Source organism: Mus caroli, unplaced genomic scaffold, assembly GCF_978045245.1.
Source record: "Mus caroli unplaced genomic scaffold, Mus_caroli_1 scaffold_9, whole genome shotgun sequence".
Classification (NCBI taxonomy): Eukaryota; Metazoa; Chordata; class Mammalia; order Rodentia; family Muridae; genus Mus; species Mus caroli.
The window spans coordinates 51,307,347-51,323,001 of NW_028227264.1; the positions used below are offsets into that span (position 1 = coordinate 51,307,347).

The 15,655-nt window shown below is 41.0% G+C and overlaps 1 protein-coding gene across 2 annotated transcripts in view; it reads left to right on the forward strand.

The window, feature by feature from the left end:
• Nucleotides 1–15,655, forward strand: part of Slc35f1 (solute carrier family 35 member F1) — a 465,583-nt gene that overhangs the window by 420,786 nt on the left and 29,142 nt on the right. For both annotated transcript variants that reach the window (XM_085842809.1, XM_021174621.3), the window contains exons 5-7: nt 3,004–3,160; nt 5,490–5,542; nt 15,087–15,241. In XM_085842809.1, the coding sequence (XP_085698935.1) occupies nt 3,004–3,160; nt 5,490–5,542; nt 15,087–15,241 (365 nt within the window). The remainder of the gene's footprint in view (nt 1–3,003; nt 3,161–5,489; nt 5,543–15,086; nt 15,242–15,655) is intronic.

Below are 15,655 nucleotides of genomic sequence, written 5' to 3' on the forward strand. Positions count from 1 at the left end.
GCGGGGATGTGGAGAAAGAGGAACACTCTTCCATTGTTGGTGGGATTGCAAGCTTGTACAACCACTCTGGAAATCAGTCTGGCGGTTCCTCAGAAAATTGGACATAGTACTACCGGAGGATCCAGCAATACCTCTCCTGGGCATATATCCAGAAGATGTCCCAACCGGTAAGAAGGACACATGCTCCACTATGTTCATAGCAGCCCTATTTATAATAGCCAGAAGCTGGAAAGAACCCAGATGTCCCTCAACAGAGGAATGGATACAGAAATTATGGTACATTTACACAATGGAGTACTACTCAGCTATTAAAAAGAATGAATTTATGAAATTCCTAGCCAAATGGATGGACCTGGAGGGCATCATCTTGAGTGAGGTAACACAATCACAAAGGAACTCACACAATATGTATTCACTGATAAGTGGATATTAGCCCAAAACTTAGGATACCCAAGATATAAGATACAATTTGCTAAACGCATGAAACTCAAGAAGAATGAAGACCAAAATGTGGACACTGTGCCCCTTCTTAGAATTGGGAACAAAACACCCATGGAAGGAGTTACAAAGTTTGGAGCTGTGATGAAAGGATGGACCATCTAGAGACTGCCGTATCCAGGGATCCATCCCATAATCAGCTTCTAAACTCAGACACCATTGCATACACTAGCAAGATTTTGCTGAAAGGACCCAAATATAGCTGTCTCTTGTGAGACTATGCAGGGGCCTAGCAAACATAGGAGTGGATGCTCACAGTCAGCTATTGGATGTATCACAGGGCTCCCAATGGAGAAGCTAGTGAAAGTACCCAAGGAGCTAAAGGGATCTGCAACTCTATAGTTGGAACAACATGATGAACTAACCAGTACCCCGGAGCTCTTGTCTCTAGCTGCATATGTATCGAAAGATGGCCTAGTTGGCCATCAATGGAAAGAGAGGCCCATTGGACTTGCAAACTTTATATGCCCCAATATAGGGGAATGCCAGGGCCAAAAGAATGGGAATGGGTGGGTAGGGAAGTGGGGGGCACTATGGGGGACTTTTGGGATAGCATTGGAAATGTAATTGAGGAAAATATGTAATAAAAATTATTAAAAATTAAAAAAAAAGAATTCTCTTTAGCTCTGTGCCCATTTTTTAATAGGGTTATTTGGGTTGTTGCTGTCTAACTTCTTAAGTTCTTTGTAAATTTTTGTTATTACAACTCTATTAGATGTAGGATTGGTGAAGATCCTTTCGAAATCTGTAGGCTGACAATTTATCCTATTGACACTATCCTCTACCTTATAGAAACTGTGCAGTTTCATGAAGTCCTGTTTACCAATTGTTAATCTTAGAGCCTGAGCCATTGGTGTTCTATTCAGGAAGTTGTTTCCTCAACCAATGCATTCAACAGTATTTCCCACTTTCTTTTCTATGAGGTTTATTATATCTGGTTGTCTTGGTTTCGGTTTTACTGTTGTGAACAGACACCATGACTAAGGCAACTCTTAATAAGGACAACATTTAACTGGAGCTGGTTTACAGGTTCAGAGGTTCAGTCCATTATCAAGGTAGGAGCATGGTAGTTTCCAGGCAGGCATGGTACAGGAAGAGCTGAAAGTTCTACATCTTTAACTGAAGGCTGCTAGAAGACTGACTTCTAGGCAGCTAGGAGGAGAGTCTTAAAGCCCATGCCCACTAATGCCTCCTATTAGTGCCCTTCCCTGGGTCAAGCATATACAAACCATCATACCAGTTTTATGTTGAGGTCCTTCATTCACTTAGATTTCAGTTTTGTGCAGAGTGATAAATATGGATCCATTTTCACTCTTCTACATGTAGACATCTAGTTAGACCAGCACCATTTGTTGAAGATACTTTTTTCCGCATTGTATGGTTTTGACTTCTTTATCAAAAAATCAAGTGCCCATAGGTCTGTCAGTTTATTTCTGGGTCTTCGATTCAATTACATTGATCAACCTGTCTGTCTCTTTACCAGTACCATGCAGTTTTGATCACTTTTGCTCTATAGTAGAGCTTGAGGTCAGAGATGGTGATTCCTCCTGAAGTTTTTTTATAGTTGAGAATTGTTTTATCTATCCTGGGTTTTATTTTTCCATATGAAGTTGAGAATTGCTCTTTTAAGGTTTATAAAACATTGTGTTAAAATTGTGATGGGGAATTCATTTTTTGTGTTTTTATTTGAAAAAGAAATTATTAATATGGTGAATTTACATATTTATACATTAATATTTATATAATATATAAATTAAATATATAATATTCATATATTATATTTTTATATATTGTGTTATATGTTTTTTTATTCTGAAATTGTTTCAGAGAAGTAAAACTGTTATAAACTCTGTAAGTCCCCTTGTGCATTTTTTAAAAAAATTTATTTATTTGGTTTTGGTTTTTGAGACAGGGTTTCTCTGTGTAGCCCTGGCTGTCCTGGAACTCACTCTGTAGACCAGGCTGGCCTTGAACTCAGAAATCTGTCTGCCTCTGCCTCCCAAGTGCTGGGATTAAAGGCATGCACCACCACTGCCTGGCCTCCTTGTGCACGTTTTGCCCATGGTCAAAAACATAGTATAGACTACTGTCATGCCTTCTCTCCCTGCATAGAAAAGGGTAGAAAATGACTGTTGGGTTTATAACAGATTCACCAAACAGCCAAAAAGTGCCCTGAAACAAAAAATAGTATGCATACATATTAGTGTATATTTGCAGAAACATTCCTGGACAGAAACGTGGGCATTGAAGAGAATTAAGCAAAAACTCTATTCTTAGAGGAAACTTTCAGTTTTATGAATATAGGTAGCTTTTTATATCCCAGCACATCTAGAAAACACATTTTAAAAGTCTTTATGGGGATTTTGGTTGTAAATTGCTGGGCTTCTTATGAAAGTATCAGAAAAAAATAGAAAAAAAGAAGAAGCTCCTTTTTCTGGTGCTAGGTCCTTGTGAAGACATTTTTCTGAGTCTCCATCTGCGTGTTTTTGTTTGTTTGTTTCCTAGGAGAAAATAAGCTGGTAGGAGACCTTCTGGTCTTAGGAGGAGCCACCCTGTACGGGATTTCAAACGTCTGGGAAGAATCCATCATCCGAACCCTGAGCCGTGTGGAGTTCCTGGGAATGATTGGTCTCTTTGGTGCATTTTTCAGTGGAATTCAGTTGTGAGTAAGAATAACAAGGAACGTAACAGCTGTAAGAAGTGGATTGTATTTTTACAATTCTTGGCCTTAAAATGTAAAAACCAAGGCAGAAAAGCAATCAACAAACTTTCACGGAAAGATCTTATTAAACCTATAAACTATATTCTTATTAATAAATTACTTCCAAACTAAAGAATTATATTATAAATTATTATAAAACAGTTTAAAGGTTTTGAAGATGATTTTCAGGAGATAATTAAAAGTTTATGCTTTCTCCCAGGGAGTAGGCTATAATTTAAAAGAAGTTACAAGCAAAGGACAAATGTTATGATTTGATACACTTCTAGTGGTGTATGTTTACTTATAAGTGACAGCTGCTAAGAAATTTCTATTTTAAAATTAGAGTTTTCCTAAGGAGCCGAAGGGGTCTGCAACCATATAGGTGGAACAACAATATGAACTAACCAGTACCCCCAGAGCTTGTGTCTCTAGCTGCATATGTAGCAGAAGATGGTCTAGTTGGCCATCATCGGGAAAAGAGGCCCCTTGGTCTTGCAAACTTTATATGCCCCAGTACAGGGGAAACACCAGGGCCAAGAAGAAGTGGGAGTGGGTGGGTAGGGGGAGTATATTGGGGACTTTCAGGATAGCATTTGAAATGTAAATGAAGTAAATACCAAATAAAAAATTTGGAAAATAAATTGGAGTTTTACTGGAGAGATGACTCAGCAGTTTAAAATACTGGCTTGGTCTTCCAGAGGCCTAGGGTTCAGTACCCATATGAAAGCTCACAATCTTCTACAACTCTACTCCTAGGGGATCTAATGCCCTCTTCTGGGCTCAAGGTATACATGTGGTGCAGAGATATACATGCAGACAAACATCCATACACATGAAATAAAATGAAACAATATTTAAAAATAAAATTGCCCTTTTATAAGTGTTCTTCATTGTTTACGGGTTTACAAAAATGAACCATACTTCAAATTCAACTATCAGAATTTAACTTTCTCTTCTCTTAAAAAGGCAGGGATGTATAAAACTGAGATCCACTAAATGTCAAAAAGGGAAGTGCATCAGATTTTCACTATTTCCAAAATTAGAGCAAAAGTCATTCCTTAATGCATTATCTAGTCTCTCAGAATTTGTTGTAGATGAAGAATACTTTCTACTAGTAAGGAGCACTTTTAATTCATGTGAGGAGTGAAGTCTAGTTTCTCCAAATGAGCAACTGTTATTCCATGAAATTCCTTTCTACGAAACAAACTCTTTGCAATTATACAGGTTTGTTGTCAGAAATTACAACAAAAAATTTAGGAGGAAAAAATTATGGTAACATCTGATATCACACTTTGTATATTGGATATTTCCAGCACATTTCTCAAAAATCTAAGTGTCCTAAAATACTGATGTAAACTCTCTAGCAGGCAAGACATAGAAGTGGGAAAGCTGGGCATTTATTTGAGGTTCATTATAAAAATATAATGGTGCTGTAAAGCTCCTAGATTTGCTGATTCATGTTTGTGAGAGGGAAAAGAATTGTTTAGATCAACCACTCTTGGCCAACATTTTGTAGATTGATAGTTTATTTTATGCACTTTTATTATGATTGGGTCCAAAATATATACCCAGAGATTCACTGCTCTTTTGCTTGGCTATAATCTATCATAGCTAAAGGAGCTCTGTGGGATGCACCCCTGCCAAAATAAGTGCTTTGTGTTGTGAATGAGATATATTGAGTGTGTACTGGACTCAAACCCTTGCTGGCAGAGTAATTAAAATGGTGCCAACCTCACCTCCTACTCTGCCTCTCTTTACAGAGTGATTCTCAGAGTTCAGTCTTTGGACCAGCAACACTGCCATAACCCAAGAATTGCTCACTAGCATTGCACCTCCCTAAGCTCTGCAAACTTCACTGAATCTGAAGGTCTAGAGAGGAGGCCCCAGAGACAGTTGTTTAACACTCCAAATGCCTGTGAGACACAAATGCCTATGTAACTCTGAGACCCACTGCTCTATTGAAGGTTTAGTGAGTAAATTGATCAATCCTGTAAGCATGAAATTTTCTGAACCTTACTATTTGCTTCTCTAAAGCACATGAACAAAAAGAAACTGAACCCTAAAAGTCTGTTTGGTTGAGGACAGTGAGGTTTATCTCCTCCCAGAACTTTTATTGCTGCTGGCCACATTTAGCAAGACCTTTCAAGGAGAGACCACAGGCTATCTCTGCAGGGGTCAATTCATTTCTAAAGTTCAATTGATTGCTTTAATAGTTGTGTAAATATGGTAAATAACAGGAAAAAAGAAATAATGTGCATGATTGTCTTGCCCATTTTCTTTGACTCTACAGAGCCATCATGGAGCACAAGGAGCTATTAAAGGTACCATGGGATTGGCAAATAGGTAAGGATCTGCTCATTTAAGATGGGTTGTTTGGTGGCCTGGTTTGTTTTTGTTGTTGTTTTGTATTATTTTGTTTTTGTTTTTGTCTTGTTTTGTTTTGTTTTTTGTGAATCTGAAACATTTGTTTGAAAAGTTGTGTGGCTAGAGATGGATGGAGCAGAAGAGGAGGGGATTTAGAATGACAAGTGACAAAGGAAGACGAAATTACCTTGCCATGTTGGAAGTCCTTCACACATTAAGACTGGATTTCCTGAATCTTTTCATGCCCTGCTTGAGCGCCTGCCAGTTAGCACTGCCTAGGTGTTTTATGGAAGTTACAGAAGTGTGTTATTAGGTTAAAGGCAAACCAGAAAAGAAAGGCCCTAGGCAGTCGTGATGCAGAAATGAGAGCAATTTGCTCCAGACAAGAAATACAGAATTGATGTGATCATTAAAAAGTAGCACTTGGTAAAGGGGAAAACTGAGCTTAACAAAATGCATGAGAAGAAACAAAATCACAAAAGAACTCACACAATATGTATTCACTGATAAGTGGATATTAGCCCAAAACTTAGGATACCCAAGATATGAGATACAATTTGCTAAACGCATGAAACTCAAGAAGAATGAAGACCAAAGTGTGGACACTGTGCCCCTTCTTAGAATTGGGAACAAAACACCCAGGGAAGGAGTTACAGAGACAAAGTTCGTAGCTGTGATGAAAGGATGGACCATTTAGAGACTGCCGTATCCAGGGATCCATCCCATAAGCAGCTTCTAAACACTGACACCATTGCATACACTAGCAAGATTTTGCTGAAAGGACCCAAATATAGCTGTCTCTTGTGAGACGATGCCGGGGCCTAGCAAACACAGGAGTGGATGTTCATAGTCAGCTATTGGATGTATCACAGGGCTCCCAATGGAGAAGCTAGAGAAAGTAACCAAGGAGCTAAAGGGATCTGCAACCCTATTGTTGGAACAACATGATGTACTAACCAGAACCCCGGAGCTCTTGTCTCTAGCTGCATATGTATTGAAAGATGGTCTAGTCGGCCATCAATGAAAAGAGAGGCCCATTGGACTTGCAAACTTTATATGCCCCAATATAGGGGAATGCCAGGGCCAAAAGAATGGGAATGGGTGGGTAGGGAAGTGGGGGTCGCTATGGGGGACTTTTGGGATAACATTGGAAATGTAATTGAGGAAAATATGTAATAAAAATATTAAAAATTAAAAAAAAGAAACAAAATACTAGGCCTTTGGGGCTCCTTAGAACCTTTTCAGAAGGGAACACTTAGATTTAAGAAATTATTAATTGATCTCTAACTGGCCTTGGAAACACTAGACAGGCATTTAACTACTCAGTAGACATCCAGGACTTCTTATATTTTACTTTGTCTAAAGTCACTTTCTTCTAAAAACTTTTAGGGTATGGATTGCCAGATCCTTGGTGATATTCTTATCATCTAGAGGGCAAGATGTAGGAGAAAGCATCCCCCAGTTCACTCAGGAATTCTGCCGCAAGGCAAAGGATCGCAGCAAGTGAACATGAGTTGAATTCAGACCAAGTGGGGCAGTGCTTAAAATATATGAGCCAGATGAGTGTAAATCGGGGTTAGGGGTATATAGGTGCCGCCCCTCCACCTCCAATAGAGGTATCTTTGGTAGAAGTGACTGATTCAGCATATTTTCCCTCCACTGAGCAAAAGATCCTTGACATATTCCCTCACACCAATGTATCCACCCCAGCCCATAAGCAACTGTTTTTCTACCAACATTATGCCCTCTGGTGGCTGAATGAGGGACAGAAGGTTATATGATACCTGATGGACGGATGATCTCAGTGTCTTTAGACAAGAGCTACCCAACCGTTATGTTTGTTCCAGAGTCGTCCATTTGTTTGCTTCTTGAGGATGGACAGGAAATGCTATAATTAAATGAAAAGCAATAGAAAGGAGGGAGGGGGAAGAGAAGAGAGGGGCAGTTGAAAATGAAATGAGTTGCAGGGGCCAGAGCATGTGCCTTTGTGACTCTTGAAGTCTGGACTCTTAAACGTGACTCATGCTTCACAGTACTTCACATACAGTGGTCTGGGAGGATAAATTAATTCAATATTGATAGTAATGGCAGTAATCAAAAGGAATTCATCCTCTAATTATGTAAATGTCCTGTACATGTCCACTAAGACTTTGTCATAATTCAGGGTTAGTTAAATGTGCCATCACAAGGTAGTTTTACTCTAAGCTCACAGATTGCCATTAAGACATCAGTCCCCTGCAGCCCAAGATCATGAATACTGTGCAAAAGGCTCATATCACAGGGCATCAAATTAATTCCTGGTTGGAAACAAGGTTAAAATGGCCTAGATATAGGATCAAATATACTTTTTTTCCCCCTTTCTGAAGCACTTGTATGCTTGGATTAGAGATTTTTATACCATAGCCACCTTTGTTGCTGTGAGCTCATTCTGATCAACTACAGGGTTTGGTTGTCTAGCTCACTTATAGGCATGTGACATCCAGTCAATCACTGATCAGTAAATGAGCAGGTGAATAAGGGGCAGCAGAGGCGCTCTCTCTCTCTCTCTCTCTCTCTCTCTCTCTCTCTCTCTCTCTCTCTCTCTCTCTCTCTCTCTCTCTGCTGTCTTTATAACAGCAAAGGGAAGCAGTAGAGAGCACAGCAGAGGCCTGAGACTGTGTTACACCATCTTCTGAGGAACTGAGAACTGACAGAGCAGCTACTAAAGCTCATGGACCAAAGAGTCTGGGAGACACTAGGAAGGTCACCATGCTGTTACCTCTTCCCCACGACTTCAGGTCCTCCAAGGCCTGACAATCAGTTCCCAGTAAAACACACACAAGCACACACACACACACACACACGCAAAGGAGAGTAGATTCCAAGACTATCTTCATTTATCATTATCTGCCAAAGACTTCCCCCAATCCCTCTCTATCTACGACTCTAATACACCTCACAGGATCTGCGTCAGCTCCTATGTTATCAATGCAGAGAGTATTTTTTTCCCTATTGGGTAAATGGGAAAAGAAATGCTTTATGTTTTCTGGATATGAAGGTTATTTCTAATGGATTATTGTGTGAACTAATTTCAAGATGGAGGGACTAAAAGCAAGACAATTGTTTTCATCTCTTTGTTTTACTCTACTTAGCAGGAAGACTACTTGTGATAATTTAATCAGTAAACTCAAGTAAAACATAGAACTTAATATAGTCGAGCTGTCCTCCCTGAACAGGATGTTAGCTCACAGCCAAAAACCTAGTAAACAACTTAAATATAGCCTTTATCTCATGTGCCAGCTTGTGTTAATGGGTATATGAACAACCGTAAGCGTATGTGGAAGTCAACTGTGGAGGAAAGGGATTTCTGGGGGCCAATAGACATAGGTTTGGCTTACATGAGTGTAACCTTTCACTTCTGAAGTTATGGCTGATGACATTTTTGTTATCTTACCTGGCAATGGGATCATGTGGTCCTAGAGCAGGGAGGTCCAGGGAGTTCCTTAGGAATGCATTGAAGATTGCTGAGAAGGTGACACAATAGGCAAAGTGATGGCTGAAAGAAGTACGAGGACCTAAGGGCTGAGCCCCAGAAGTCAGGTAAAAGGCCAGGCATGGTGGAGGGCATCTGTAAACCCAGCATCCTGAGAGGCAGGGACAGGTAGCTCCCTGGGCCTTGCTGCCCAGCTACTCTACCTACATTATCTCAAGACTTCCTGTCTCAAAAAAGAATTGGAGAGCAATGAAGAAGACACTTGATGTTGGTCTTTGATCTACACATGCATACACACACACACACACACACACACACACACACACACACACACATTCACACAGTCATACACTCAGAGAGAAAGAAAGAGGGGGGGAAAAGAGAGACTGAGACATACACAGACAGACAGACAAACAGATGTATACACATACAACAGAATGTATGAGGTTGAAACTTATGCCTCGGTTTCTGAGATGGGCTCACTAGGTTTTCAGTTTCCTGTGATAAACCTAATTTGCATTGTCTTAGCATGCCCAGACAGCTCAGTGCTCTTGATAGGTTTGCCCTAATACATACGTTCTAAGATATTATTTTATCTTGCTATTATTAATAAAATGTCTTAGTCTAGTGTATACAAAGGAAAGACAGAACACCAGTGGGACCTTAAAAGAAAAGAGGAGATAAAATCCATGTGGGACACACACACACACACTATGGGCACATATGTATACACATACACAAAATTAACTAGTCATTTGTCAAACAGGATATCCCTTCTCCCTTCATCTTCAAAATATCTCAGCAATAGACATTGGTGGCAAGTACTCAAGAGTTCAGTGAGACTGCCCAGTCAGGTCAGGCTCCTTAGCCTTCTTCTCGCAGGTTGATGTCTTCCCCACTCCTGCTCTGTACATAAAAATGATCCTCCTGAGGCTGGGCTCTCTTGGTAACTGAGAGACAATAGCTGAGAGTGAGAAGAAAGAAAGCAGGTGTCTGTCCTTACTCTATACTACTCATGGGCAGGTCTCCAGAAATGATTGTCTCCTTGTGATCAACCCCTATGGTACTCCCCTAATTTCTAACCTTAGGTAATATGACTTCTGCCTTTATTTTTCCACATCATGTGATGTGATTCATAGCTGTTACAACTCTCCGGCTGCCTCTCTATCCCTGTTTTCCCTGTCATTGTCATCACTGAAATATATTTGTAGCATGTGCTCTACGAAACACCCTCTGTTCAATCTGGTATCGGCTGTGTTTCTTGACCAACATACTCAATAAGCTCAACACAGAAGCAACAGAAATGGCCTTACTTTACTTTTGAGATTAGCTAATGACCCATGACACACAGCAAAGACCCCATAGGATTAGCCAGTAGTGTAATTTTCAGTTTCTCTACCTTAAATCTCTTCCCTGCATGAGAACAAGAGAAACCAAACTCTAAACTTTAGTTAGGAAACACATTTCAGATACAAAATTGTTAAATATACACTCTGTCTATAAATGTACCTAAGGTCATCATGTAGTTGCTAGCCAAAACGTATTTCATTTGTTTGATCATGTCTAGTGATTCAAAACTCTCCTCAGACAACAAATTGGGTCTTGAGGTGAATCACTAACATCCATTAAGGACCTAATGCCTATCTCAGACCAGTGGATGGGCGAGATGTGGTACTCCATCATCCCAGCTCTGTCTCATCGTGTGCTTTATGGCTGTGATTGACTCACAAAATAAGGTATCCATCCACACAAGTACTAGCTGGATTAGTAGAAGAATTAACTATAATGGCAGTTTGTGTGTCACTCTGCCACCCACATCTAACTTAAGCAACTTTATAAAATGTACTTAGAATGTTTAAGCTGGACCATCCTGAGTTGGTCCAGTTATAAGTGTGAAGGCCTACTATATAGCTGTGTTCCTACTCTGCTTAGCTCAAAGCTTTGATTTCAAAGCCGTGCCTCTTCTCTCAGCATGTTCATGATGTATCCAGAACTCCACTGGACAGATCCACATGAATGATGAATAACTATCTAAACCAAGACATTCAAACAGTGCTTCATGTCCACTGAAAACCTGGTCTTCTCATTGCCCACATTATCCTAGGAAATGACACTGAATTTCAACCATTTGCTACAGTAGAAAGCCAGTCACCTCCCTGATGCCTTCCTTTCTCTCACTGCTACCTCCAAGCCATCAATAAGTTGGTTCAAGTAGTCACAAAACCAGCCACTTTCCTTTTTCTCTCCAAGTGAACCACCAGCCTTTCTTGCTGGACAGAGATACTATTCTTCTCATATCTCTCTTCTCATCCCTTCCTCATTCCATCCCTCCTCCAAAGAGTAGCCAAAGTCATCTTTTTAAAATGTAGATCAGATTATGTTAGGTCACTGGTACAAAATGCTCGGGATATTCCTACTGTAGGGTTAATGGGGGTCCTGCGTCTAGTCCACCACAGGGCTTGGGCCTCTCAGGGAGACAGGACAAGGGAGTCTGAAAGCACTTTCATCTCGCGGTTGTTGGGAGGGTGTCAGCCTATAGAGCAGCCTAAGGAACACAGCTCTGGGGTTCAGGGAGCGCAGTCTCAAGTCCCGGGGACCACAGGAGTTGGCTTGGGAGTCCCCAGGCCTGCAGGGAAGTAGGGGCCATCTGGCTCTCAGGCTCTTGGGCACCTAGGCACCATTGAAAGCCACAGAAGAGCTGAGAATGAAGTGGGGGCCCCCACAGGCTGGATCTAGCCCAGGGCCAAGGTGGAAAAGAGGCGGAGCTCCAGCTGGATCCCATGGGGATGAGTCCTTGGCTTGGTCAGAGATCAGTTGGCTTGGCTTGGTGGTTGTAGCTGGAGGCACAGAGAGGCCTGCACAGAGATTAGCTGTGGCTCTATAGGGGAAGACCTTCTATATGGCTCTCAATGGTGGATCCCAGTGAAAAGAGGCAGTCCCTGATTTTAAGGCATTTATTGTCATGGTGGAAAGTGGATTTGTAAAACCATACTCCACTTTTCAGGGCAGGCCTGAGGTTAAATACATTTTGCAGAGAGGAGTGTCTGGGAAGGAAAGCTTAATTGGCTACGCCCTTCAGGCCTTTAGGTACCTTATTAAAATGGACATCTATCTTGAGCCTATGTGACCTGTGGTCATATCCTCTATCTGTGGAGGGGCTTGGAGCATTGTCCTTATGTGACTGATGGCCACAAATCTATAGAGGCTACGGCCTCATGTCAGGAGCCTAGTGTCTGGCAACCAGACAAAATGCCTGCCATCTCTTTAGAATCACCGGGGTTTCTAACCTTAGCTCAACCAGGAACAAGGCTGCCTTTCATGGTCCTACATCCTACTGCAATTACAAATTTCTTTCTAAGATATACAGGGCTCTGTGTGCTCTGCCAGCCTCCCTGATTTCTCTACCTCAACCCTGTGATTCAGTTATCCGGCTTCTGAAAACCCCCAGAATGAGCATAACTTTACCCTACTTGAGAATCTTCTCAGGTGACGACACCACTACCTAAAATATTCTTTCCACACCTTCTCTAATCTCCTGCTAGTCCTTCACATTCAGAGTAAATGCCATGTTGGCAACGCAGCCTTATATGAGCATCCTTCCTAAATCAAACCCTGGCCATTCTCTTTTAAGAAATCTTTTATTCCCTCACCATGAAGAGCTCTAAGCTTTTTGTCTATTCCTCATTTTGTCAGATTCCTAGCCAAAAGCATGGGCATGCTAGATTCCCAATGAAGAATTCACTGAAAAAGAATGTGACTGCAAAGCATTAGAAATCACCAGTCCACCACAGTATATGATTTACCAGATAAGAAGACAGTTCGGATTCAAGAACTTGTGAACACAGTCATCCTCTGATCTAAATCAACAGTGCTCAAGACATTGAGGCAGACAGGCAGGCAGGTAGACAGACAGACAGAGAGACAAAATGACAGGTAGACAGGCAGGCAGGCAGACAGACAGACAGGCGGATGGAGGGAGTGAGTGGGGAGGGAAAGAGAGAAAGAAGGAAGAAATGAAGGGAAAAGAAGTGAAAAAAGAAAGAAGGGAGGGACGGAGGGAGGGAGAAAGAAAGAAAAAGAAGAAAGAAAGGCAGGCTCTCATGTATCTGGACTGTATTCTACCCAGATTTGATTATCTTCAGTAGAATACTTTAAGGGTAGGTCTTGCTCCCTGTCTTTTAATGCCAGATTTCTTTTCTTTTTTTTTTTTTCCTTTTTTAATTACATATTTTCTTTATTTACATTTCAAATGTTATCCCCTCCAAAAATCCCCTATCCCCTCTCCCTCCCCCTGCTCCCCAACCCACCCACTCCCATTCCTGGTCCTGGCATTCCCCTATACTGGGGCATAGAGCCTTCACAGGACCAAGTAATGCCAGATTTCTTAAGGAATACTGAATCGATTCTCAAGTCTTTTATGTATTAGTTATGGGTTATCTAGTATTTGTTATAATTTTTGTAAGATGGCTAAAAAGAAAATGAATTATAAGTGGTATAAAACCCTACTGTAAGGAAATTGACTATTTTTATGGAACTAAAAGTTCTTGTGGGGAGTGGCATGCTCCCTACTAGCATTTTAGCAGATAGATGTATACATGTAACGAGATACACTAGCTTACTGAACTCAGAAAATAGGGGTATCATCTTTCTCAGTATGAAGGGCATGTCCACCACACTAGAGGGGGCTGTTGCACTATTTGCTTAATATTCACCATGACTTTGATGTGTATCTGATGTAGCTTTCCTTAAACTTGGGATGAGAAACAAAGAATAAAACCTGGGCTCTTTAGTATCTTTCATAAGAACAAAACAAATTCATTTCTGGAGGAATGGCTGGTCTTCTTAATCAGAGGGACTGGACATCCAATAGTAACCAAGTTCCACTGAATTCACATGATTCAAAGGAAGTGAGGTGCTCATATCCTACCCCAGATACATTTAATCCAAGATTCCATTAGAAAGGCTACTTATAATATCCAGAGAACCAATGAATTGTGTCACATCTTGTACTTTCAAGGCAGAGAAATGAGTACTACTTTTGTGCATATGTACCTGGGAAGTGATAGAATCTATAATTACTTATAAAACCCTGCTATATATCATCCAAAACTCTGTACTCCTGGTTAATATTACAAATGATGTGTCTAGAGTTCACAGTAGCCTAGGAAATGTGACAGAAGAATGACACTTAATTTGGGAGAGGTGAACAAAATTCAGTAATTTTAAAGAAATTAGCAGATTTCCTATGTTCAAAGCAATCACATTGTCTGCCCAAAGACATAGTTAAGGCATGGTTCAAGTCCAGTTTGTCTAATTGAAATACCTGCATAGATAACCATTCAGAGCAGTCTATGATTATTTTTATTTATATATTTTAATGTTGAATATAATATATACATTTTGCAAGTATAATCTAAGAGGATAAAAATGTTTTGAAATACATAGGCAAGCCATAAGAGGTGACTCAGCAGCTAAGGGAGCTTTGCTGTTCTTGTAGAAGGTCTTGTATGTGCTTCTTGCCACCCATACTGGGGAGCTCACAATGGTTTTCGCCTCCAGCCCCAGGGGGTCTGATACTTCCTTCTGGTTGCCACAGGTGTGTGCCTGTATGTGCTCACACATACACACACACACACACACACACGCACACAGGGGTGGGGGAGAAGGAAGGGAAGAGGGAGGGAGGGAGAGAGAGAGAGAGACGGAGAGAGAGAGGGGAGAGAGAGAGAGAGAGAGAGACAGAGAGAGAGGGAGATAGATAGAGAGAGAGAGAGAGAGAGAGAGACAGAGACAGAGACAGAGACAGAGACAGAGACAGAGACAAGAAGTATCCTTTCTCAGCTACATGGGAAGAAGCAGAATGTATATTTTCCAAGCACAAGTTTCAAGTTCTCACTTATGTTCAGCTCATATTAAACACCATTTAATACAGTGAAAGAAAAGAAAGCACCTTTAGTGAGTCTTGGATGATGCATCCCTTCCCCTTATCCTCTAAGTCCAGATACTGAAGATGCCCCACAAAGGTCCTGACGCTATCTTCTTACTCCGCAGGACTGCTCTATGTTGGCTTTAGTGCCTGCATGTTTGGTCTCTACAGCTTTATGCCAGTTGTCATAAAGAAAACGAGTGCCACCTCGGTCAACCTTTCTCTGCTCACAGCAGATCTATACAGCCTGTTCTGTGGACTCTTTCTCTTCCACTACAAGGTACGTTGAATCAGGGGTTCTCTGTGAAAATACCAATTTAGGAATATCAAGTGCTGGTGGGGGTGTTATGGGATTTGGTGTGGGGGAGGATCTTGACTTTATGTGGCGAATGGGAATCCAGCTCTAGGTGGAGATCCACAGTTTGCAAATTCATATTTAAACTCAAAATAAAGGCAGCACTTTGTCCTGAGAGACCAGTGACTAGGGACAATTGCCAACAAAAGGTCAGCAAGAGCTATGGGGAGACAAGCTCATTAATAGTGGAGGTCAGTTCAAGCTAGAAGGTATGCTTTCTAGTCTGAGATTAGAAAGTTATATCCAACTCCCAAACTGCAGCTACAAAACATATTTTACCAAAGCCCTTAGTAGACTGTGTTTTCTTTGCGGAAGTGACATAATCCCAGAAGTTTTGAC